Below are 25,746 nucleotides of genomic sequence, written 5' to 3'. Positions count from 1 at the left end.
GACTGTGGGAGGAAACCGGAGCACCCGGAGGAAACCCACGCAGACACGGGGAGAACGTGCAAACTCCACACAGTCAGTCGCCTGAGTCGGGAATTGAACCCGGGTCTCTGGCGCTGCGAGGCAGCAGTGCTAACCACTGTGCCACCGTGCCGCCCACATATATCCATTTAAATTCACACACATGCACCCACTCTCACAAACACTCACAAGCCCCCACCGCCTCTCCCCCCACCCCACACACACACACTCGCGCGCGCGCGCGCTCTCTCTCTCGTTCTCGTTTGCTCTCTTGCGCTCTCTCTCTCGCACACACGCATCCATGAAGATCTGTGTGCTATCAACAGCATCAGAATCATTCTTGAACACAATCTGCAACCTCATAGCTTGGCATATCCCTCGCTCAACCATTACCATCAAACCAGGAGATTAATCTCGGTTCAATGGAGACTGCAGGAAGGCATTCCAGGAGCACCATCAAGTACACCTAAAATTGAGATGTCAAACTGGTGAAACTACCAAACAGGGTTACTTGTGTGCCTAAAAGCAAAAGCTACAAGTGATTGATAACTTACTGAACCTATAACCAACGGATCAGATGCAAGCTTTGCAGTCCTGCCACATCCAGTTGTGAATGGTGGTGGACAGTTCACTTGAGGAGCTGGCTCAACAAATATCCCCATTTGCAATGATGGAAGAAACCAGTACATCAGTGCAAAAGATAAGACTGAAGCATTTGCAACAATCTTCAACCAACAGTGCTGAGAGGATGATCAATCTCTGCCTCCTACAGGGGTCTGCAGCATCACAGATGCCAGTGTTCAACCAATCCAGTTCACTCCATGGTGGAGGCCTTGAACAAGCTGTGGGCTGTAATAATAATCCAGACAGCATACTGAAAATTTGTGCTCCAGAACTTGCTGCAACCCTAGCCAAGCTCTTCCAGTACAGCTACAACACTGACATCTGCCTGACATGTGGAAATTTGATCAGGCATATCCTGTACATAAAAAGCAGGACAAATCCAACCTGATCAATAACCACCCCATCAGTCTACTCTCAATCATCAGAGAGAGGTGGAAGGTGCCATTAAAAGTGCTATCGAGCATCACCTACTTAAAAGCAACCTGCTCACTGATGCCTAGCTTGGGGCCCACCAGAACCATTCTCTCCTTACTTTGGTTCAGACATGAACAAAAGAGCTGAATTTCCAATGTGAGGTGAAGTTGACAGTGGGGCCATATTTAGATTTAGATTACTCTATTTAAATTTAGATTACTTACAGTGTAGAAATAGGCCCTTCGGCCCAACAAGTCCACACCGACCCTCCGAAGAGCAACCACCCAGACCCATTCCCCTACATTTACCCCCTCACCTAACACTACGGGCAATTTAGCATGGCCAATTCACCTAACCTGCACATTTTTGGACTGTGGGAGGAAACTGGAGCACCCGGAGGAAACCCACGCAGACATGGGGAGAATGTGCAAACTCCACAGACAGTTGCCTGAGGCGGGATTTGGACCCGGGTCTCTGGCGCTGTGAGGCAACAGTGCTAACCGCTGTGTCAGCGTGCCACCCACCAAGGAATCCTAACAAAAGTTGAATCAATGGGAATTAGGGGAACATTCTCTACTGGTTGGAGTCACATCTGGCACATAGGAAGATGATTCAGGTTATTGGAAGTCAGTCATCTCAATTGCAGGATATCTCTGCAGGAGATCCTCAGGATAGTGTCCTAGACCCAATTATCCTCAGCTGCTTCATCAATGATCTTCTCACCATCGTAAGGTAAGAAGTAGGGATGTGCACCAATGATCACACAACGTTCAGCACCATTTGGGACGACTCCGATATTGAAGCTGCACATGTCCAAATGTAACAAATTCCAGGCTTGGGCTGAGAAATGGCAGGTAACATTCAAGCTGTAAATATGTCAGACAATGACCATTTCTAGTGAGACATAATCTAACCACTACTCCTTGACATTTAATATTGTTACCATCACCGAACTGTCAATATCATGGAGGGTTACCATTGATCGGAAACGCAACTAGACTCGCCTTATAAATGTGTTGGTTACTAAAGCAAGTCAGAGGCTCAGAATACTGAAATGTTCTCTTCTTGAGTCCCCAAAACCTGTGCACCATCTACAAGACACAAGTCCCAGAGTGTGATGGAATATTCTCCACTTTCAACACCAGTAATACTCAAGAAACCTGACACCATCTAGGAAAGAGCAGTCCACTTGATTGGCACCACATCCACAAATATCCACACTCTCCAGAACCCCCTGGTCCTCACCTTCCAACCCACCAACCTCAGCATACAATGCATCTTCCTCCATCATTTCCACTACCTACAAACAGACTCCACCACCAGAGATATATTTTTCTCCATAAATATAGATCATTCCCTCCTTGACTCCCTTATTAGGCCCCACGCCCCACCCCCCACCTCCGACCCCCAACTCACCCTCCACACCCGGCACTGTCTCTTGCCACCGCAAGAGGTGTAAAACCTGCACCCACACCTCCCCCCTCATCTCCATTCAAGGCCCCAAAAGATCCTTCTACATTTGACAGAGATTTTCCTGCACTTCCCCACACATCATCTACTGTGTCTGTTGCTCTCTATGTGGTCCCCTCTACATTGGGATGACAGGACAGCAATTTGTGGAACATTTCAGAGAACATCTATGGGACACATGCACTAAACAACCCCACCGCCCTGTGGCCGAATACTTCAACTCCTCCTCCCACTCTGCCAAGGGCAGGCATGTCCTGGGCCGCCTCCACCGCAAAATCCTAGCCACTCAATGCCTGGCACCTCTTCCGCCTCAGGACCCTCCAACCACATGGAATCGATGTTGATTTCACAAGTTTCCTCATCTCCTCTCCCCTCACCTTATCCCAGATCCAACCCATCAACTCTGAACCAGCCTCTTGAATGACTGACCTGTCCATCTTCCTTCCCACTTATCTGCTACACTCTCCATTCTGACCTATCACCATCACCCTCCATCTTCATCTAGCTATTGCATTCCCAGCTACTTTCCCCCCCTCAGCCCCAACCCCTCACATTTATCTCTTCAGCCCCCTTGCCATCCCCCACCCCCCAACCCCACATTCCTGATGAATACCTTGTGCTTGAAACGTCGACTCTCTTGCTCTTCAGGTGCTGCTTGACCAACTGTGCTTTTCCACCACCACACCTTTTGACTGATCTCCAGTATCTGCAGTCCTCACTTTCTCCATATATTCTAATCACCTGTCTGAAGAAAACATTCCGGCACCACAGTGGCAACACCTACCTATAAGAGCAACAGTACAGAACACATCTCTCAGAAAGGCACAGTAGTCTTAAATATGGTGATCAAAAGTAATGGGGGAAGACAGTAGAATGGAATTGAGAAACACATTAGCCATAATCAAAATGCAAAGCAGACCTGATTGACATAATTGTCTAATTCTGCTCCTGTGTTTTGTGGAATTCTGGTCTCAGTGTCAATACCAAGTATCCATCAGGTATTCTGACCTTACATGAAGATACTAGTGCAATAAAAAAATTTGCACTTCTCTTGACTACAAATTTTGATCTGATTTAACCCCTTATTTTTCCGAGCCCTTATATACAACAATAGAATCTGTTTTATTAATGGCTCTCTCTCATTGTGATAAATTCAACATACTGGTTTAATAATTAAACAGCAACACAGTAGCAACTTAGAATTATTTACTTTCATCAATCTCGGGCTATACTAATTCAAAATGTTGTACAGCTTTTTTGCATACTACAGATGAATACAGATGTTGACCTTTTTTTTCTTCAGTCAGTCAATCAAAGCAGATGTTCTTTTCATCCATGGTCTGCTGGGGGCAGCTTTTAAAACATGGCGACAGAAGGACCACAGTAATATGGAGGATAAGGATGCTGATTACACAGAATGTTGGCCAAAGGTACCAGTGATATCTGTCTAAACTGTTCGCATTTGACACCCTTTTGTTTGTCTTTTTTATATTTTTTAGATTACATTACAGTGTGGAAACAGGCCCTTCAGCCCAACAAGTCCACACTGACCCACCGAAGCGCAACCCACCCATACCCCTACATTTACCCCTTACCCAACAGTACGGGCAATTTAGCATGGCCAATTCACCTGACCTGCACATCTTTGGAATGTGGGAGGAAAGCGGAGCACCCGGAGGAAACCCATGCAGACACGGGGAGAACGTGTCAGTCAGTCACCTGAGGCGGGAATTGAACCCAGGTCTCTGGCGCTGTGAGGCAACAGTGCTAACCACTGTGCCACTGCGCCGCCCACACTTTATACTTACCCAGCTATGAATGTAGAAACTCATTTATGATTATCTCAATTGTTCTTTACTAAATAAATCATTCAGCTCATTGCTCCTGTACTTTTTTTTTCCTTATAATTCTACCCCCTGCTTTCCTTCATAGGCCTGGAATTTTTCCTCTTCAATTATTTATTTGATTTCATTTAGAACATTACTGTTTAATCTCTTCAGATATCTGAATAGCAGTAGTGTATATTTTGAATATTAGCATATTTAATTTTTCATCATGAAAGTTCCCAAGGATGACTGATTGTCAAAAGCATTATACAGCTGATACATAATAAATTTATGCACCCAGCATGAGTGTAAAATAAAAACAATGAAATGTTCCTTCCTGAGAACATAACTATGTCTGACATTTTCATTTATTTCACTGGTAAATGATCTCTTTTCACTCATAGATAGAACAGTATGCTGCCAAATAATACTGTGCAAAGTAAACTGTTGTTGTCTGGGTAAAAAATATCTTGGATTTATGACAATGAGTGGGAGAGCAAATCTATGTCAAAGGACTTGTATGTTATATAAATTATTGCATTTGTAAACAGGTATAGCGGCCTATTTCGACACCTTCAAGCTTGCGTTGTTATGCTACTTTTGAACATGATAGGACAGAAAGTCCAAATAGAACAATTCTTTATCCATCATCAGAATTGAAGTGAATTCAGGTTTCAGGACCATGATTTTCTCTAATATCATACTTCCATACAGTTAGACTATTGGGAAATCAATCAAACTATTCAGTGGTATTTTTGTTCTCTGATATCTTCAGTCATGTAATTCATGCAGAGAATGAAAAAGTGTGGTGCTGGAAAAGTGCAGCATGTCAGGCAGCATCCAAGGAGCAGGAGAGTCGGCATTCTGGGCAAACGGTCTCCACCAGCAATGTAGCGGGAAAGGAGGCAAAGAGATAAATAGGGTGCTCAAGGTAAGGCGGGGGGAAGGTAGATGGGATGGCGATTGGTTGATGCAGGTGAGAGGTAATTGTGATGTGTTAGTGGGGATGGTGAAGTGGATAGGTAGGAAGGAAAATGGGATGGGTAGAACAGGTCAAGATGGAGGTGCCGAGTTGGCGTTTTGGACCGGGGATGAAGTGACGCGAATTTGAAAACTGGTGAAGTCGATGTTGATGCTGTGTGGTCGTAGGGTGCCAGGGTGGAAGGTAAGGCATTCTTCCTGCAGCTGGCGGTGGAGGAGGGCCAGGATTGGCATGTCTTTGGGAGAGTTGAAGTGTTTGGCCACAGGGCGGTGGGGTTGTTCGGTATGTGTGGACCAGAGATGTTCCCTGAACCGCTCTGCACGTTGGCACTCTGTCTCCCCGATGTAGAGGAGACAACACCGAGAGCAACGGATGCAGTAAATGAGACCAGTGGACGTGCAGGAAAATCTCTGCCGAATTTGAAATGATCCTTTAGGGTCTTGGATGGAGGTTTTACACCTCGTGTGGCGGCAAGGGAAGGTGCTATTTGTGAAGGGTGGATTGGCAGGGACAAGGACCTAACAAATGAGTCACAGAGGGAATGGTCTCTGCAGAATGCATCTCGGAGTGGGGAGGGAAGTATATTTTGAGTGGTAGCACGCACCAACAATTCCACTGCCCAGTGATGAACCACTTCAGCTCTCCCTCACACTCCCCTAAAGACGTACAAATCGTCCACCACCAAATCAAAGCCACCCACAAACTGGAGGAAGAACGTCTCACCTTCTGTCTCAGGACCCTACAACCACACGGCATCAACACTGACTTCACCAGTTTCCAAATCTCCCTTCCCCCACTCATCTCAGATCCAACCCTCCAATTTGACACCTCTGTTTTGACCTGTCCTACCCATCCATCTTCCTTCCCACCTATCCATTCCACCTTCCCCACCTAATTACTTCCCACCTGCATCCACCTATCACCATCCCACCTAATATGCCCCCAGCCCCATCCACCCTCCTACTTATCTGTCAGCTCCCTTCTCCTTCCACATTCCTGATGAAGTGCTTATGCCCAGAATATGAAGTAAAGATGTCCATGGATTTATCATGAAGCCACACGATTAACTTGATTGGATGTGTATGTAATTAATTAATACTATAATTGGTTTGTAATAACTAAAGGTGGGTTAAATGTACAAACGTGTCTGTTCCCCTTTGTTTAGTGGAGAGGCTTTCTCCTCACCTGTGTAAAATAATTCATTTAGTCATGTTGGGGTGGAATGAAGAAAAGTAAAATGTATCCAGTGGGTGGTGGGAATCTGGAATGCACAGCCTGGGAGTATAATAGAGAGGAGAAGCCTCATGGCTTTTAAAGAATACGTAGATGATCACTTGAAATGTCATAGCAAGGTTATGGGCCTAGTGCTGGAAAGCAGGATTAATATTGATATATGGGTGCAGATTCTTTGGATTGATGCGACTCTTCTGCACTCATTGACTTAATGGTGGAAAGAACCCAAGGATACACAACTGCCTTAAACAGAGCTGTCATCAATTATTGCCTACAGGATTCTTGAATTAATGGATTGAGAAAAAAATTGTTTTGCTTTAGGCAGATTTGACTTGGAAAGTTGGAAAGCAGAAGAGAGGAAATAAAAGCTGCACAGTTATACATTTTACATAGTGTTTGCAAACTATGCTCTCTGGATGTCAACTGACAGCCACCTGATTTTCTTCTATATTCAGTGAGGTCTCGCCCATTCTCTAGACTAAATCTGATCTCTGAACTGTGGAAGAAATCTGCACTTTGTGATGTTCAGAGGCTGCATTCAATCCCTTCCTCCTTAACTAGCAGAACACAGCTACACATCGAACTGGCGGTCAGGAACAGACACACTGCACATACACAACCCCTTCTACCAGAACTAATAGCAATCTGTTCCTTTTCTGCTGTTGTATTTAGAACCTGCAAAGTCACATTGCGTCCTTTCTAAAATGTTTAAAGTGAGATGTATGTCAACTACTTCAATGCTGTATGGACTGTATGCAGAAGTTGGAAGCATATTTCCAAAAGTGGGAATCCAGTCTCCAAAAGTTCAAATTCCAAGAAATTGGCAGGAATTTCTCATCCCTCTAAATGCCTCTTGGAGCAATGTTGCAATGCAGTAATTGAGGAGGCAGCATCAAATTTTGCATGCTATCTACCAACATGGCAGGTGAGGATCTCAATCCTCTGAAAAACAAAAACAGCATGAACTTGGTATAAAGTTACTGTTGATCAGTATTCTGGTCACGACTTTGGAATGTAGTTGATACCTTAAAATTATGATGGTTTTATTTCCCTCCCACACTCCAATTGCAAAGAAGTATGAAGGTTTTAAACATTATATTGTTGATACTCCTGGCCAGTTGTTTTCAAATAAACAGGCGCAATTATGTACTTTTCATGTCTTCCATTGAAAGCATTGATTTTGTAGACAGTATTGATTCAGTATTGATTTGTGGGTGGCACGATGGCACAGTGGTTAGCACTGTTGCCTCACAGCGCCAGAGACCTGGGTTCAATTCCCGCCTCAGGCGACTCTGTGTGGAGTTTGCACATTCTCCCCGTGTCTGCGTGGGTTCCTTCGGGTGCTCCGGTTTCCTCCCACAATCCAAAAATGTGCAGGTTAGGTGAATTGGCCATGCTAAATTGCCCGTAGTGTTAGGTGAAGAGGTAAATGTAGGGGAATGGGTCTGGGTGGGTTGCGTTTCGGCGGGTAGGTGTGGACTTATTGGGCCGAAGGGCCTTTTTCCACACTGTAAGTAATCTAATCAATTTTCTACACTTATAATTGGAGCAATGTAAAATGTCATATATTATGATTGAGTTTTAGAAGTCAATTTAAATGATTTTTGACTTTTAACTTAATGTGTCTATATTGCTGATTTGCATTCAGACCTGGTTGGCTGCAGACTGCCCCAATCTCAGAATATTGTCAGTGGAGTATGACAGCCACCTTAGCGACTGGAGATCCAAGTGCCCTGTGGAAAATGAAAGGTACTACACTTGGCTCTTATCTAATATTATATCTATCTACAATATTGACATAAATTCTTTAAAAACATTTTATGAGCAATATCATGTTCTGTGGATACTTCTAGGCACATAGAACATAGAAGAATACAGCGCAGTACAGGCCCTTCGGCCCTCGATGTTGCGCCGATCCAAGCCCACCTAACCTACACTAGCCCACTATCCTCCATATGCCTATCCAACGCCCGCTTAAATGCCCATAATTATCATCTTGTACACCTCTATCAAGTCACCCCTAAACCTTCTTTTCTCTAATGAAAACAGCCCTAAGTGTCTCAGTCTTTCCTCATACGATCTTTCTACCATACCAGGCAACATCCTGGTAAACCTCCTCTGCACCCGTTCCAGTGCCTCCACATCCTTCCTATAGTATGGCGACCAAGACTGCACACAATACTCCAGATGTGGCCGCACCAGAGTCTTATACAACTGCAACATGACCTCAGTACGCCATCTGCCTTCTTCACCGCACTATTTACCTGGGTGGCAACTTTCAAAGATTTGTGTACATGGACACCAAGATCCCTCTGCTCATCCACACTACCAAGTATCCGACCGTTAGCCCAGTACCCCATCTTTTTATTACTCTTACCACTTTACATCAATGGTTACTTTTGCTGCACTATCATTATTTTCCATTGTAAACATTGATGATAATTATGGCAGTCAGTTTACAGAAGAGATAATAAATAAAAGAGTAACGGGTTAAGAAAGGAAACTGGGAATTCTCCCCACTCTTCTTTTATAAGTTTCAGGATCATTTACATCTGCCTAAATAGTTATTACACATCATTTGAGTGGCAGCATCTATACTGCAAGCCTTGAGTAATACATGGTCATGTTAGCATAAATTGTGTACGCAGGTCCACATGGTTACTTTATGGTGAAAATGCTGCGAGGTTAGAGACCACAAACTTGAATTCAGTAATGATACCAAATATTTATAATGTTTAAACCAATGTGGAACTTCTTTTCATAAATCGTATGCAGTACGCAATGATCACCTTGAAGAATGGGATGCAAAACGTACAATGAAAATTACCTTCTATGAAATCTATAGACAAAATATAAGCAGTTGATGATATTCAAGTCTGTATTTCATTCCACCATGTCAAAGTGAGGAGGTATTGTAATTTTGATCAGGGAATTTATTACAGTAGTAAGGCAGGATGACATATTAGAAAGGTCCTCAAACGAGGCCAAATGGGTAGAATTTAATAAGCAAACAGGAACAATCACATTGGTGGGAATTTACTCGGCCTCCTAAAAATCCAAGAGAAGTACAATAGTAGATGTTGAGGGATATTTCAAGGAAGAGGAAAGTAATAAGGTAGCGATAGTGTGGGATTGCAACTTATCCAACATTAACTGGGTTAGTTGTAATATGAAAGGTTAGAGAGATCGTAATTCTTAAAATGTATCCAGGGCAGTTTTTTAAGCCAGTATATAGAAGGCCCTAAAGAGAGGGGGTAATCCAGAACTTAATTTTAAAATTGGAGGTGTACTGGACAGCGAAGAGGGTTACCTCAGATTACAATAGGATCTTGACCAGATGGGCCAATGGGCTGAGAAGTGGCAGATGGGGTTTAATTCAGATAAATGTGAGGTGCTGCATTTTGGGAAGGCAAATTTTAGCAGGACTTATACACTTAATGGTAAGGTCCTAGGGAGTGTTGCTGAACAAAGAGACCTTGGACTGCAGGTTCGTAGCTCCTTGAAAGTGGAGTCGCAGGTAGATAGGATAGTGGAGAAGGTGTTTGGTATGCTTTCCTTTATTGGTCAGAGTATTGAGTACAGGAGTTGGGAGGTCACGTTGCGGCTGTACAGGACATTGGTTAGGCAACTGTTGGAATATTGTGTGCAATTCTGGTCTCCTTCCTATCGGAAAAATGTTGTGAAACTTGAAAGGGTTCAGAAAAGATTTACAAAGATGTTGCCAGGGTTGGAGGATTTGAGCTACAGGGAGAGGCTGAACAGGCTGGGGCTGTTTTCCCTGGAGTGTCAGAGGCTGAGGGGTGACCTTATAGAGGTTTACAAAATTATGAGGGGCATGGATAGGATAAGTAGGCAAAGTCTTTTCCCTGGAAGTCTTAAAACGTATTAAGGTAGAATAGTCCTCAGGACCTGAGAAGTGTATCTCAGGAGTTTGAATGAGGCTAGGGAGGAAATTGCAGGCAGCCTAGCAGAGACATTTTTATCATCAACAACCAGGGATGAAGTGCCCGAAGGTTTGGAGGGTGACTAATGTTGTGATAGTATTTAAGAAAGGCTACAAGGAAATGCTTGACAAAACCCATCGTTGAGCATAACATCAGCAGTAGGTACGTTGTTAGGGGGATTTTGAGATAGGATCTATAGGCATTTTGAGAGGCAAAGACTCTTACGATAGTCAGCATGGGAAATTTGTCTCGCGAATTGGATTGAGGTTTTTGAACGGGTGACCAAGAAAGTACATGATGTAGACATTGTCGATATGTATTTCAGCAAGCCCTTGACAAGGTACCACGTGGTAGATTGATGAATAAAGTTAAGTTTCACAAAATCAAGGCGAGCTAGTCAATTGGATACAAAATTGGCTTAAAAGGTAGAAGGCAGAGGATAGTGGTAGAGGGTTGTATTTCAGACTGGAGCCCTCTGACCAGCAGTGTGCCACAGACATCAGTGCTGGGTGCGCTGTTATTTGTTATTTACATATGATTTGGATGAGAATTTAGGAGATATGGTTAGTAAGTTTGTGGATGACACCAGGAGGGTAACACCCAAAAAGTTAACTTCTCCCCTTCCTGATGCTGCCCAGCTTGCTGTGCTCTTCCGCCTCTTGCTTATCTACTTTGGATTCCAGCACCTGCAGTTTTATTTTTGTCTCTGACACCAAGATTGGCAAAAAAGTGGACAGTGTAAGAAGGTTATGTGGAAATGCAATAAGATCTTGATCAAGTGTGCCATTGGGTTGAGGAATGGCAGGTGGAGGTTAACTTAGGTAAATGCAAGGTATTGCATTTTGGTAAATCAAAGCAGGACAGGACTTGTATAGGGCTCTAGGATGTGTTATAGAACAAAGAGATTCAGTGGTACAGGTTCATAGCTCCTTGAAAGTAAGGTCACAGCTGGACACTATGGTGAAGAAGGCTTTCAGCATGCTTGCTTTCATTAGTTAGAGCAGTGAGTGTAGAAGCTGGTACATCTTGTTGCACAAGACATTGGTGAGGTGACATTTGGAGTACTGCATGTAGTTCAGGTCACCCGAGAAAGAAAGGATATTATTAAACTAGGAAGAGTGCAGAAAAAATTTACTAGGATGCTACCTGGACTGGAAGGTTTAACTTATAAGGAGAGGTTGGATAGGCTGGGACGTCTTTCCCTGCAGCATAAGAAACTGAGGAATGGCCTTGAAGAGAATCGTGAGAGACAGAAATAAGGCAGATAGCTAACAGCTTTTTTTCCCATGATAGGAGAGTCTAAATCTAGAGGGTGTAGATTGAAAGTGAGAAGGGAGAGATATAAATGGGCGTAGGGGGGCATTGTTTTTCATACAAGTAGTGATCAGTGTTTGGAACAGGCCACCAGAAGTAGTAATGGAAGTTAGTACAATTTTATAATTTAAAAAACATGATAGTTACATGGATGGGATAGGTTGGAGAGATATGGACTGATTGCAGGCAAATGGGACTAGTTCAATTGTGAAAGCTGGGTGGCATGGGCAAGTTGGGCCAAAGGGCCTGTGTCCATGTTGCACACCTCTATGAAGAAGGGCATGTGCCCGAAACGTCGAATCTTCTGTTCCCTAGATGCTGCCTGACCTGCTGTGCTGTTCCAGCAATAAAGTTTCAGCTTTGATCTCCAGCGTCTGCAGACCTCACTTTCTCCCCGCACACCTCTATGACTCTATAAGAAGTGCTAAAAGGAGAAATGAAAAGATACTGGCATGTAAAATAAAGGAAAATATGAAGTTGTTTTACAGATACATTAAGGATAAAAGGATAACAAGAGAAAAGGTAAGATTTGTTAAGGAATACAGTGATAATTTGTGTGTAGAGTCAGAGTTTGGAGTTAGGATTCTAAATTAATACTTTGATGTATTGAGAGGGAAGATATGGGTATTGAAAGGGAAGATATGGGTATAGAAATCAGGGAAAATGTGATACAATTAAAGGAATTAGCACAGATGGAGAGGATGTTCTGTGTGGTTTGGCAAATATAAAAGTCGATCCATTTCAAGAGCTGTATGACATATATCCCAGGTTGAGTGATACAAGAGAGAAAATAGCAGGGTGCTTTAAAAAATGTTCAGTTCCTCTCTGGCCACAGGAGAGGTGCTGGAGGACAGCCAATGTGGTAATGTCATTCAGGAAGGGAGCAAGGGATAAAACAGGACACTACAGGACAGTCAGTCTAACCTCAGTGGTGGGGAAATTACTGGAAGAAATTCTGAGGGAAAGAATTAATCTACCTTTGAAAAGGCAGAGAATCATCAAGATCAGAGTAATTTTGTTTGGGAGAGATCATGTCTGACCAACTTAATTGAATTTTCCGAAGAGGTGACCACGTGTGTAGATGAGGGCAATGCTTTTGGTGAAGTCTGTTTCTACTTCAGCAAGGTTTTTGATAAGGTCTCGCATGGAAGACTGATAACTAACTGAGAGCCCGTGGCATGCAAGGACCTTTGGCAAATTAGATCCACAATTGACTGAATGGCGAGAAGCAGAGGGTGATGGTTCATGGATGTTTTTCCAACTGGAAGTGTTGTCCAGTCAGGTATCAGTGAGTTAAGCGCTTGCTGTTTGTGTCTTTTATAAATGATTATAAGTGGTTTAGATTTGAATGTAGGAGTGTTGATCAATAAGTTTGCAGATGATTCAAAAATGGTAGGTAGCCTTGGACTACAAGAGCATGTAGATGAGCTGGTCAGATGGGCTGATCAGTGGTGAATTGAATTCAGTCTGGATAAATGAGATGATGCACTCAAGCAGGACAAATTAAGCAAGGGAATATGTGATTGGTCCTGGGAAGCACCGAGGATCATAGGTACTTTGGTGTGCATGCACACTGCTCCTTTAAGGATCAGCACAAGTGGATAAAGTGGTTAAAAAGGAGTACTGATATTCTTGCCTTTAGTAGCCAAGGCATAGAGTTTAAAAGCAGGGCAATTATACTGGAACTGTATAAAATATTTTGGTTTGGCCACAACTTGAATATTTGTGCACTTCTCGAATCCACGTAACATTAATTGCATTACCAAGGCACACAAGACCACGTGCTAGGACGTGGGATAGAAATAGTTTGATTGTTTTTGACCAGCACAAACACAATGCCTGAATGGCAATTTTCTGTGCAGTAGATCTGTGACTGCATGTTGAATGTCAGTTGATTTGATGGAATTAAATTATTTCTTTTGAAATGCAAAATGTGCATTCTGTGTTTAGATCTCCCTTCAAAAAAAAAGCTTTAAGTTGTTGAAGATGGTGAGGCAGTGTGTTGTCATAAGTTCAATATCAGTAGAATGTGATTATATCCTGCACTTTTTATGAAATCTGGCAGTTTCCCAACACTGCATTATGTCATCTGTTGGGTGATGCTCATTAGAAATGAGGCACTAACGAGTTGAGGAAATCCATCCTATTATTTTATATTTTCTAGCACTTAGTAAACTATCTATATAAACACAGATTTGTAGCATTTCCTTGTAGACCATTAATGGGACACAAATGAGGGAAAGGAAAGAATTGCATTTATATTTCAGGCAGTCATGAGCTTGTGCCTTTAGTCATTGGAATGTGAGTCATTTGCCTTAACTTCTACAATTGAATGAGATGATGGAAAGAAAGTATTCAGATATGGCAGATGGAGTTTAATTTGGATAAACATGAGGTATTGCATTTTGGTAATACAAACAAGGACAGGACTTATGCAATTAATGCTAGGGCTCTGGGTAATGTTGTGAAACAGAGAGACCTAAGGGGCTAATGTACATAATTTTTTGAAATTTGCATCATTTAGCATGCTTGCCTTCATTACTCAGACCTTTGAGTATAGGAGTTGAGACATCATGTTAAGGTTGTGCAGAACATTGGTGAGGCCTATTCCAGAGTACTGTGTGCATTTCTGGTCACCCTGTTATAGGAAAGATAGACAATAGATGCAGGAGTAGGCCATTCTGCCCTTCGAGCCAGCACCACCATTCATTGTGATCATGGGTGATCATCCTCAATCAGTATCCTGTTCGTGCCTTATCCCCATAACCCTTGATTCCACTAACCTTAAGAGCTCTATCCAACTCTTTCTTGAAAGTATCCAGAGACTTGGCCTCCACAGCCTTCTGGGGCAGAGCATTCCACACACTCACCACTCTCTGGATGAAGAAGTTTCTCCTCAACTCTGTTCTAAGATATTATTAAACGGGAGAGGGTTCAGGAAAATTTTACCAAAATGATGCCAGGAACGGAGGGTTTGAAATGTACAAATAGACTTAAAAGACTGAGACTTTTTTCACTGGAATTCTAAAAGGTTGAGGGGTGACTTCGAGATTATAAAATCGTGATGGGAATAGATAAGGTGAACGACATGTTTTTTTTCCCTGTGGTGGAAGAGTTCAAAACTGGGGGGCATTTGTTAAAAAGGTGAGAGGAGAAAGATTTAAAAAGGACATAAGGGGCAACTTCTTTTTGTGTGTAAAATGAGCAACCAGAGAAAGTGGTGGATGCAGGTACGTTTACAGTGTTTAAAAGACATTTGGATAAGTTCATGCACAGGAAAGATGTGGATGGATGTGGGCCAAGCTCAGGCAGGTGGGACTAATTTAGTTTGGGAACATGGTCAGCATGGACTAGTTGGACCGAAGAGTCTGTTTCCATTGCTGAGATACCAGGAAAAGTCTCACTTCTTCAGTGCCTCCACGTATTTGTATTCAGTGTATTGTATTTCCATTGAATGTAATGTACTCGGAAACAGACTTAATCTTTGAGACCAATACTAAGGAAAGGGAACTGTACCCTTGTGGCAGTCTTCGCCCAAATGTTCTGAGATCAGTGACTGGAGCATTGTCCTTGTAAGTTGTATAACTAGGACTGTAGAGATGGCTTTAAAGTCAATATTGTTGGTGGGGGTGGGGTTAGTATCGATCAGGGGAAAGCCACAGCGGCCATGTTTTGGCACTGAACCTGGCTCTGTGGCTCAGAAGGGAAGCAGGGAGAACAGGAGATCAATAGTGATTGGAGATTTAATTGTGGGAGGAACAGACAGGAGGTTCTGTGGTTGCAAGCGAGACTCCAGATGGTGATTTGCCTCCTGGCTGCCATGGTCAGGGATGTCTCTGATTGATTGCATCTACAGGATTCTTCAGGATGAGGGAGAGCAGCCAGAAGTTGTGGTACAGGCAGGGAAAGGGAGGAAGACCTGAAAAGAGAATAGCGGGAATTAGGTTGGAAGCTGGAAAGCAGGATGAACAGAGTAGTAATCTCAAGATTGCTACTGGCGCCACGGGCTAATGAGGCGAGGAGTAGAGAGCGCGAGTGTAGCTGAACACATGGCTGCAGGAGAGAGGGGTTCAGATATATGGATCATTGGGATGCCTTCTGGGGAAGGTAGGACCTGAACAAGAAGGACGGTTGTACGTGAACTGGAGCAGCACCAATATCCTGGGCGGGAGGTTTGCTCGAGCTGTTCAGGAGGATTTAAACTAGATTGGCAAGGGGGGGGTGGGAACCTGAGCTATGGATCAGGTGATGGAGTAGGTTACATTACTTACAGTGTGGAAACAGGCCCTTCGGCCCAAAAAGTCCACACCAACCCTCTGAAGAGCAACCCACCCAGACCCATTCCCCTACATTTACCACTTCACCTAACACTACGGGCAATTTAGCATGGCCAATTCACTTAACTTGCACATTTCTGGACTGTGGGAGGAAACCAGAGCACCCGGAGGAAATCCACGCAGACACAAGGGAGAATGTGCAAACTCCACACAGACAGTTGCCTGAGGCGGGAATTGAATCCGGGTCTCTGGCACTGAGACAGCAGTGCTAACCACCAGTGAACAGCCAGATACAGTGTGCAGAGAGTCTGTGAGGAGCAATAAGCACTTGATAGGGCAAAGTTGTAGTTAATGTGAGATTGAAGTGTGTCTATTTTCATGCAACTAGTATCAAGAGTAAGGCTGATGAACTTCGAGCATAGTTGGAACAATGATGTTGCGGCCGTTACGGAGACTTAGATATCACAGGAGCAGGAATGGTTGTTGCATGTTCCAGGGTTAGATGTTTCAAAAGGAATTGGCGGCAGGAGGTAAAGGAGGTGGAGGGATAGTATCACAGCTGCAGAAAGGGAGAACGTCAAAGAGGATTTGTCTACAGTGTCAGTATGGGTGGAAGAAACAGGAAAGGAGCAATCACTTTTGTGGGAGATTTCTGCCTGCCCCCAGTAGCAACAGAGACATTGAGGAGCAGATTGGCAGGCTGATTTTGGAAATGTGTAGAAGTAATAGTTAGGGTTGTTGTCATGGTGACTTTAATTTTCCTAACATTGATTGGAACCTACTTTTTTTTAGTACTTAGTTCAAATAGTTTGGATGGAGCAATTTTTGTCAGTTGTGTCTAGGAAAGGTTCCTGATTCAATAGATAGATAGGCCGATTAGAGGGGAGGCCATATTGTATTTGGTGCTTGGCAACGAACCATGCCAGGTGTCAGATCTTTCGGTGGGAGAGCATTTCAGTAATAGTGATCACAACTCCTTGACCTTTACTGTATTCATGGAGAGCAATAGGAGCGGATGGTATGGGAAAGTACTTAATTGGGGGAAGGGACATTACAGTGCTATTAGGTAGGAACTGTGTGCCTTGATTGGGAACAGTTGTTCTCGGGGAAATGCACAGCAGAAATGTGGAGGTTGGTTAGAAAGCACCTGCTGATAGTGCTGGGAAGATTTGTCCCACTGAGGTAAGGAAGAGATAGGTTGACAGAACCTTGGGTGACAAAGGATGTGGGACATCTAGTCAAAAGGAAGAAGGAAGCTTACTTAAGGTTCAAGAGGCAAGGATCAAATAGGGCTTTAGGTGGTTACAAGGCACCCAGGAAGGAACTGAACAATGAACTTGGAGGTAGAATGGGGCATGGAAAAGTTTTAGCAGCTAGGATTAAGGAAAACCCAAAGTCGTTCTACACTTAAGTGAGGATCAAGTGGATGGCCGAAGTGAGAGTATGAGGAGAAAGTGAGGTCTGCAGATGCTGGAGATCAGAGCTGAAAATGTGTTGCTGGAAAAGCGCAGTAGGTCAGGCAGCATCCAGGGAACAGGAGAATCGACGTTTAGGGCATAAGCCCTTCTTCAGGAATGAGGAAGTGAGAGTATGGCCGATCAGGGATAGTGGAGGGAACTTAACGCCTGTAGTTGGACAATGTAGGAGAAGTCCTCAATGAATATTTTGCTTCTGTATTTACTACTGAGAGGGACAGTGTGAAATAGACTGATATGCTCATAGTTTGATGTTAGGAAGGAGGATGTGCCGAAAATGATGAAAAACATAAGGATAAATAAATCCGCTTGGCCAGACGGGATGTGCCCTAGGTTATTACAGGAAACGAGGAAAGAGATTGCTGCACCTTTGCCAATGATCTTTGTGTCCTCACTGACCATTGGAAAGTGCCGGATGCTTTGAAGGTGGCAAATGTTATTCCCTTGTTCAAGAAAGGGAATAGGAATAATCCTGGAAATTACAGACCAGTCAGTCTTAGGGCTGTGGTGTGCAAAGTATTGGAGAGGATATTGAGAGACAGGATTTATGATTACTTGGAAAACCATAGTTTTATTAGAGATAGTCAGCATAGCTTTAAGAGGGGCAGGTTATGCCTCTCAAATCTTACTGAATTCTTTGAGGATGTGACAAAACAGGTTGATGATAGTAGAGCAATGGATGTGATGTACATGGATTTTAGCAAGGTGTTTGATTAGGTTTCCCATTATAGGCTCATTCAGACAGTAAGTAGGTATGGGATGCAGGGAAAAATGTTTGTCTGGATACAGAATTGGCTGGCCCTTTAGAAGACATACGGAAAGTATTCAGCCTGGAGTTCGGTGATGAGTGGTGTTTCGTAGGGATCGGTTCTGGGACATCTGCTGTTTGTGATTTTTACGAATGACTTGGCTGAGGAAGTGGAAGAGTGGGTTAGTAAGTTTGTCAGTGACACAAAGGTTGGTGAAGTTATGGATAGAGTGGAGGGCTGTTGTAGGTTGCAACAAGACATTGACATGCAGAACTGGGCTGCTAAGTGGCAGATGGAGTTCAACTAGGAAAAATGTGAAGTCATTCACTTTGGAAAGTCAAATTTGAATGCAGAATACAGGTTTTAAAGCAGATTTCTTGGCAGTGTGGAAGAACAGAGGGATTTTGGGGTCCACGTCCATAGATCCCTCAAAATTGCCACCCAGGGTCATCAGGTATATATTAAGAAGGTACGTGGCGTGTTGGCTTTCATTAGTAGGGGGATTGAGTTTGAGAGCCGTGAGGTTATGCTGCAGCTGTTCAGAGTCCTGGTTAGACCACACACTTGGAATATTGTGTTCAGTTCTGGTCACCTCATTATAGGAAAGATGTGGAAGCTTGAGAGAGGGTGCAGAGGAGATTTACCAGGATGCTGCCTGGACTAGATGGCTTATGAAGAACGTTTGAGGGAGCAAGGATTTTTCTCATTGGAGTGAAGAAGGAAGAGAGGTGACTTGTTAGAGGTGTACAAGATATTGAGAGGCTTGCACAGAATGAATAGCCAAAGACTTTTTCCCATGGCGAAAATGTCTATCATTTGGAGGCATAATTTTAAGATAATTGGAGGAAGGTTTAGGGGAGATGTCAGAAATAGGTTCTTTACCCAGAGAGCGATGGATTGCATGGAATGCACTGCCAGCGGTGGTAGTATAGTCAGGTGCATTAGGTACATTTAAGGTCTTGGATAGGCACATGGAAGTTAGTACAATGAAGGCTATATAGGTTAGTCTGACCTTAGAGTTGGATAGAAGGCCCTCAAAACATAGAGGGCGAAAGGGCCTGTGGTGTGCTGTACGTGAGTGGCGTTGGTGGCGGAAGTGGTGACAAACATGGCAGTGGGGGGCGGAAGTCACTGAGCGTGTGACATCAGCGATGATGTGAGGGGCAGAAGTGATGTCACGTGTGGTGCATGAGGAATTTTGAGGGGCGGAAGTGGCTGTGGGAGCGGCCATGATTGGGGCAGAAGTGGCATCATCAGTCAGCGTGGGGGTGGCAGCTGCACCAGCCGCATGGCTAATGGCGTCCGAGCTGTTCCAGAGGCCGGGGGAATCTACTGGAATGTTTGAGGAGCGCTGGTTATGGAGGTGGGTAGATAAAAGTTTGTTGTACTTCCAGTTTTTGATGTTTGAGACGGACTTGAAATACTGTTTGTTGAGAGTATGAATTCTCCTGAGGATGTAGTACAGAGTGGGTCCTTTGCAATTCTGAGAGAGTGTGACCCTCAGCTGAGGCAGGGCTGACTGTAGATAGGTTAGGTGCTGGCGCATTATATGTTGAAACACCACCCACCACATACACAGCAGATACTCATGTCACTCAGCCAGGGTTGTCTACCTCATGTGCTGCAGGCAAGGATTCCCCAAGGCATGGTATATTGGCGAGACCATGCAGATGCTACAACAATAGATGAATGGACACTGCGCAACAATAGCCAGACAGGAATGTTCCCTCCCAATCGGGGAACATTCATGCGTCAAGGACGTTCAGCCTCCAATCTTCACAAGGATTCTCCAAGGTAGTACTCAAGTTGCACAACAATGCAGAATCACTGAGCATAAAGTGATAGCCAAGCTCTGTACCCACAGAGACAGTGTCAATCGTGATCTTGGGTTCATGTCACACGACAGGTGACACCACCATACTATTCTGTGTGTGAAGTCTTCCTTACCAATCTGTTTTGATACCAACACCTAGATAACTTGTTATGGTCTCTCTACATTAGTTTTTATAGTTTTGGATTACTTGTTACTTTGGTTAGACTTTTGGCATGTGACTCTTATACCCATGTTATTCCAATCGTTTGGTTTGGCTCCAGCACCACCTCATTTTTTTTTTATTTTTTGTAATTATCTCTCTGCCTTAAGTTAAGCAAACAATAGGTCATCTCTTCACTTGCTACTCAGCTGTCGACACTTTACTTGCACCATCTGACACTCTTGATCACTGGCAGAGACTTACTATTCAGCCTGTCGACACTTCGCTTACACCATTTGTGTGATCTTTCAATCTCCCTGATTATAAATGCTGTGCCTGTGAACTGTTCTTCACTTCATCTGACAAAGGAGCAGCACTTGGAAAGCTTGTGATTTCAAATAAACCTGTTGGATTATAACAGTGTCATATGACATCTGACCTTTTCCACCCAGGTTCAATACCGGCAGGTCCACACTGTGGTATAGTGGACATTGAAGGAAGCCATCTAAGAGTGCAATGGAATCTTGAACGAATGGACCAGTAGGCAAATGGTTATTAATTCAGATAAATGTGAGGTGTTGCATTTTGATAAGACAAACCACAGTAGGACTTATAGGACTCTGGGGAGTGTTATTGAACAGAGAAACCTAGGGGTGCAAGTACATAGTTCCTTGAAAGTGGCATGCTTGTCTTCATCTGTCAGAGCATTGAGTACGGAATCAGAATTTCATGTTTTCTCTATTTAAGGCTACATTTGGAGTACTATATAGAATTCTGGTCGCCCTGCTATGGGAATCATGTTACTAAACTGGTGGGCGGCACGGTGGCACAGTGGTTAGCACTGCTGCCTCGCAGCGCCAGAGATCCGGGTTCAATTCCCGACTCAGGCGACCGACTGTGTGGAGTTTGCACGTTCTCCCCGTGTCTGCGTGGGTTTCCTCCGGGTGCTCCGGTTTCCTCCCACAGTCCAAAGATGTGCAGGTTAGGTGAATTGGCCATACTAAATTGCCCGTAGTGTTAGGTAAGGGGTAAATGTAGGGGTATGGGTGGGTTTCGCTTCGGCGGGTCGGTGTGGACTTGTTGGGCCGAAGGGCCTGTTTCCACACTGTAATCTAATCTAATCTAAAAAAAAATCTAAAAATCTAAACTGGAAAGGGTGAGAAAAATGATTTAAGGATATTACCAAGACTAGAAAGTTTGAGTTATAAGGAGAAGCAGTATGGACGAGGATTCGTTTTTCCCTGGAGCCTAGGAGACTGAGCGGTGGCCTTATTGAAGTTTATAAAATTTTAGATAAGGTGAATAGCCAAGCTGTTTTCTGCAGGGTATGGAAGTCCACAACTGGAGGGCATACGTTTAAGGTGAGAGGGGAAGGATTTAAAACAGACCTGAGGGGCACCTTTTTCACACGTATGGAACAAGCTGCTGGAGGAAGTGGTAGAGGTAGGTGCTATTGCAATATTTAAAAAAATGTGAGTAGATATATGGATAGGAAAGGTTTAGAAAGATAAAGGCCAAATGCAAGTAAATGGGACTTGTTCAGTTTAAAAAACTTAGTCAGCATGTACAATTTGGACTAAGGGGCCTGTTTCCATGCTGTAATACTCTACAACTGCCCTGCTTCCTTCAAGGATCAATGGACAGGCACACAAATTTTCCTCCAATCCTTTGCACTTCCTCGGGGGCCCTACCATTCAACATGTACTTACTCCCTTGCCTTGTTGGTCCTCCAAATCGCCTCTCACTTTCAGGATGAAATTCCATTTGCCACGTTCAGCCCATCTGACTAGATAAACCCATCTATTTTGCCCTGTACCCTAAGGCTTTCCTCCTCGCCTTTTACCACACTACCAGTCTTCATGTAATCTGCAAACTTATTGATCATACTTTCGAAGTTCATCTCTAGATCATTAATATATATATAGCATTAGCAAGGGACTCAGCACCAAACGTGGTACACCACTGGTCACAGGCTGCCCTTTGCTTCCTGCCATTAAGCTAATTTTGAATCTAATTTTGCAAATTGCCCTTAGCTTCTTAATTAGGTCTTGCAATGCACGCCAGTTAAGATTCTCTCTGAAGTCTAGATAGACTCCAACAACTGCACTGTCCATGTGTACATTTCATAGAAAAGTCAGTCAAATTTGTTGGGCATGATTTCCCTCGATACAGTCGCCCTGACTGTCATGAGTTAATTCTTGTGTCGAGATTAATTCTGTCCCTCAGTATTTTTTCCAGCAGTTTCCCTTCAATTGATATTAGATTCATTGGCCTGTAGTTTCCTGGTTTATTCCTACCTTCCTTCCTTGAATTATCAGACCACCAGTCTGTTGATATCCGCGTGACCAGAGAAGATTGGAAAATCAATATCAGATCCCTTACAATCTCCTCCCTTGGCTCCCTCAGCTTGTGGAGAAAGTGAGGTCTGCAGATGCTGGAGATCAGAGCTGAAAATGTGTTACTGGAGAAGCGCAGCAGGTCAGGCAGCATCCAGGGAACAGGAGAATCGACGTTTCGGGCATAAGCCCTGAAGAAGGGCTTATGCCCGAAACGTCGATTCTCCTGTTCCCTGGATGCTGCCTGACCTGCTGCGCTTCTCCAGCAACACATTTTCATCCCTCAGCTTGTGATACATCTAATGTGGGGCTAGTGGTATATATACTTTCAAGCATGTGAAACCACTAATACCTTACCCCCCACCCCCATGCTGATTATTTCATGTATATCACAGTTACCCTCTTTGATTTTTTTATATTGACATTGGATTCACTATAGAAAAGGACAATGTGAAGTGCTCCTTTAATGTTTATAGTAAGTACTATAAGTACTCAGCAATGTCTAAAACCAAAATACTATAAATCTAGATTAGATTACATTACAGTGTGGAAACAGGCCCTTCGGCCCAACAAGTCCACACCGACCCACCGAAGCGCAACCCACCCATACCCCTACATTTACCCCTTACCTAACACTACGGGCAATTTAGCATGGCCAATTCATCTGACCTGCACATCTTTGGACTGTGGGAGGAAACCAGAGCAAACCCACGCAGACACGGGGAGAACGTGCAAACTCCACACAGTCAGTCGCCTGAGGCGGGAATTGAACCCAGGTCTCAGGCACTGTGAGGCAGCAGTGCTAACCACTGTGCCGCCCACGATGCTATAGATGCTGGAAATCTGGAACAAACACAGAATACTAAAGAAACTCAATGTCTGATGGGATCTGTGGATAAAGACATTGAGTTACCACTGAATCCAGTAAGGCTCTTCTTTAGAACTCAGCTATGTTTTCCAGCTCCACATGCTTTAGTCCTTAATGGGCTCTACTTTCCCTCGTTACTCAGTTGCTCCAGATATACAAGTAAAATGATATACAGAACAACCTGGATTATCTGAATTAAATGGGTGGGGAGTATTTTATTCAGATAAATAATCTGGTCGTAAACAAAGGAAGCCGTGCTGGGACCTTGAGATCTTTTTTGGATAATCCAAAATTCGGATAACCGAGGTTGTTCTGTAATGATACCTGCCAATGTTTTGTCATGCTCCCTCTTCTCTCACCTTAAGTGATCTCCACTTTCATAGAAATTAGGAGCATAGATTGACCATTTGACCCTTCAAACCAGCTCTGCCAGTTTAATCATGGCTGATCCTCTATGTAATGCTCTATTCCCATTTTATCCCCATTCCCTTGGTGCTGTTAAAATAAAGTTTCCCTTTCTTGAATGTATACAGTGACTTGGCCTCCAAACCTTCTGTGGTAGAAAATTCCATGGGTTCACAACCCTTTAAGTGAATAAACTTTTCCTCATCTCACTCCTAAATGATATACCCTGTTTCCTGAGACTGTGACTCTTGGTTCTAGATTTCCCCAATCAGGGAAAACATTCTGCATTTACCCCTGTTCTGCAACCATCCCTGTTCAAATGTTATACATTTCAATTAGATCTCCACTCATCCTTCTCAACCCTAATAAATACAGGTCCAGTCTAGCCATTGAATAGTCATCCTTTGTAACAGTCTAGCAAACCTTTGCTGCACTCCCTCTCTGGTAAGTTTATCCTTTCTTAAGTAGGGAGATCAAAACTGTATGTAATATTCCAGATATGGTCTTGTCAAAGCCCTTTATACCTGCAGTAAGACATCTCTCCTTTTGAGCTCTGATCCTCTTGAAATGAAGGCCAATATGCCATTTGGTTTCCTAATTGTTTGCTGCACTTGCCTGTCTACTTTCATTGACTGGTCAACACATTCCTTTGTACAACCATATTTAATCAAAATATCACCATTTAGATAATACTCTTCCTTTTCGTTTTTCACATCAAGGTATATAAGTTCACATTTACCCATGTCATACCGTATCTGCCACGTGTTTGCCCATTCATTCAACTTGCCTAAATCACCATGAAACCTGCTTGAAACCTCTTCAGAGCTCTTAATCCTGCCCAGTTTTGTGTTGTTTTAGTAATATTACATTTGGTTCCCTCATCCAGGTTATACATTAAAAAAAATCACGAATAACTCATAATTCAGTTACTTTTAGTTTAGCGATGGAAAGGGATCGGTACATGCCACAGGTCAAGCGTTATCAATGGGGCAAGGGTAATTATAATGCGATTAGGCAAGAATTAGGATGCATAGAATGGGGTAGCAAAATGCAAGGGATGCAGACAATCGAAATGTGGAGCTGGTTTAAGGAACAGATATTGCGTGTCCTTGATAGATATATCCCTGTCAGGCAGGGAGGAAGTGATAAGGTAAGGGAACCGTGGTTTACGACAGAAATTGCATCTCTTGTTAAGAAGAAGAAAGAGGCTTATGTGCTGATGAGGCGATGGAGAGTTACAGATCAGCTAGGAAGGATTTAAAGAGAGAGTTAAGAAGAGCAAAGAGAGGACATGAGCAGTCTTTAGCAAATAGAATAAAGGAGAACCCTAAAGCTTTCTATTGGTATGTGAGGAATAAAAGGATGATTAGGGTAGGAATAGGGCCAGTCAAAGACAGAAGTGGGAAGTTGAGTGTGGACCCTGTAGAGATCGGAGAGATGCTAAATGAACATTTCTCATCGGTGTTCTCTCAGGAAAGGGAGAATATTGTAGAGGAGAAGAATGAGGTACGAGATATTAGACTAGAAAGGATTGACGTTAGTTACGCACAGGTGTTATCAATTCTAGAAGGAATGAAAATAGACAAGTCCCCTGGGCCGAATGAGTTTTATCCGAGGATTCTCTGGGAAGCTAAGGAGAAGATAGCAGAGCCTTTGGCTTTGATATTTGAGTCGTCATTGTCTGCGGGTTTAGTACCTGAGGACTGGAGGATTGCAAATGTTGTGCCCTTGTTCAAGAAGGGCAGCAGGGATGACCCAGGTAATTATAGACCAGTGAGCCTTATTCTGTTGTAGGAAAGGTTTTGGAAAGGATTATAAGAGAGAAGATTTTTAATCAG

The 25,746-nt window shown here is 43.5% G+C and overlaps 1 protein-coding gene across 1 annotated transcript in view; it reads left to right on the top strand.

Moving 5' to 3' along the window:
• serac1 (serine active site containing 1) overlaps positions 1-25,746 on the top strand; it is a 141,888-nt gene that overhangs the window by 89,233 nt on the left and 26,909 nt on the right. The window contains exons 11-12 of the mRNA XM_043696192.1: positions 3,830-3,956; positions 8,216-8,316. Of these exons, the coding sequence (XP_043552127.1) occupies positions 3,830-3,956; positions 8,216-8,316 (228 nt within the window). The remainder of the gene's footprint in view (positions 1-3,829; positions 3,957-8,215; positions 8,317-25,746) is intronic.

This window comes from Chiloscyllium plagiosum, chromosome 9 (genome assembly GCF_004010195.1).
Source record: "Chiloscyllium plagiosum isolate BGI_BamShark_2017 chromosome 9, ASM401019v2, whole genome shotgun sequence".
Taxonomy (NCBI): domain Eukaryota; kingdom Metazoa; phylum Chordata; class Chondrichthyes; order Orectolobiformes; family Hemiscylliidae; genus Chiloscyllium; species Chiloscyllium plagiosum.
Note: the sequence above shows the minus strand (reverse complement) of the source record. Positions and strands in the feature narration are given on the sequence as shown.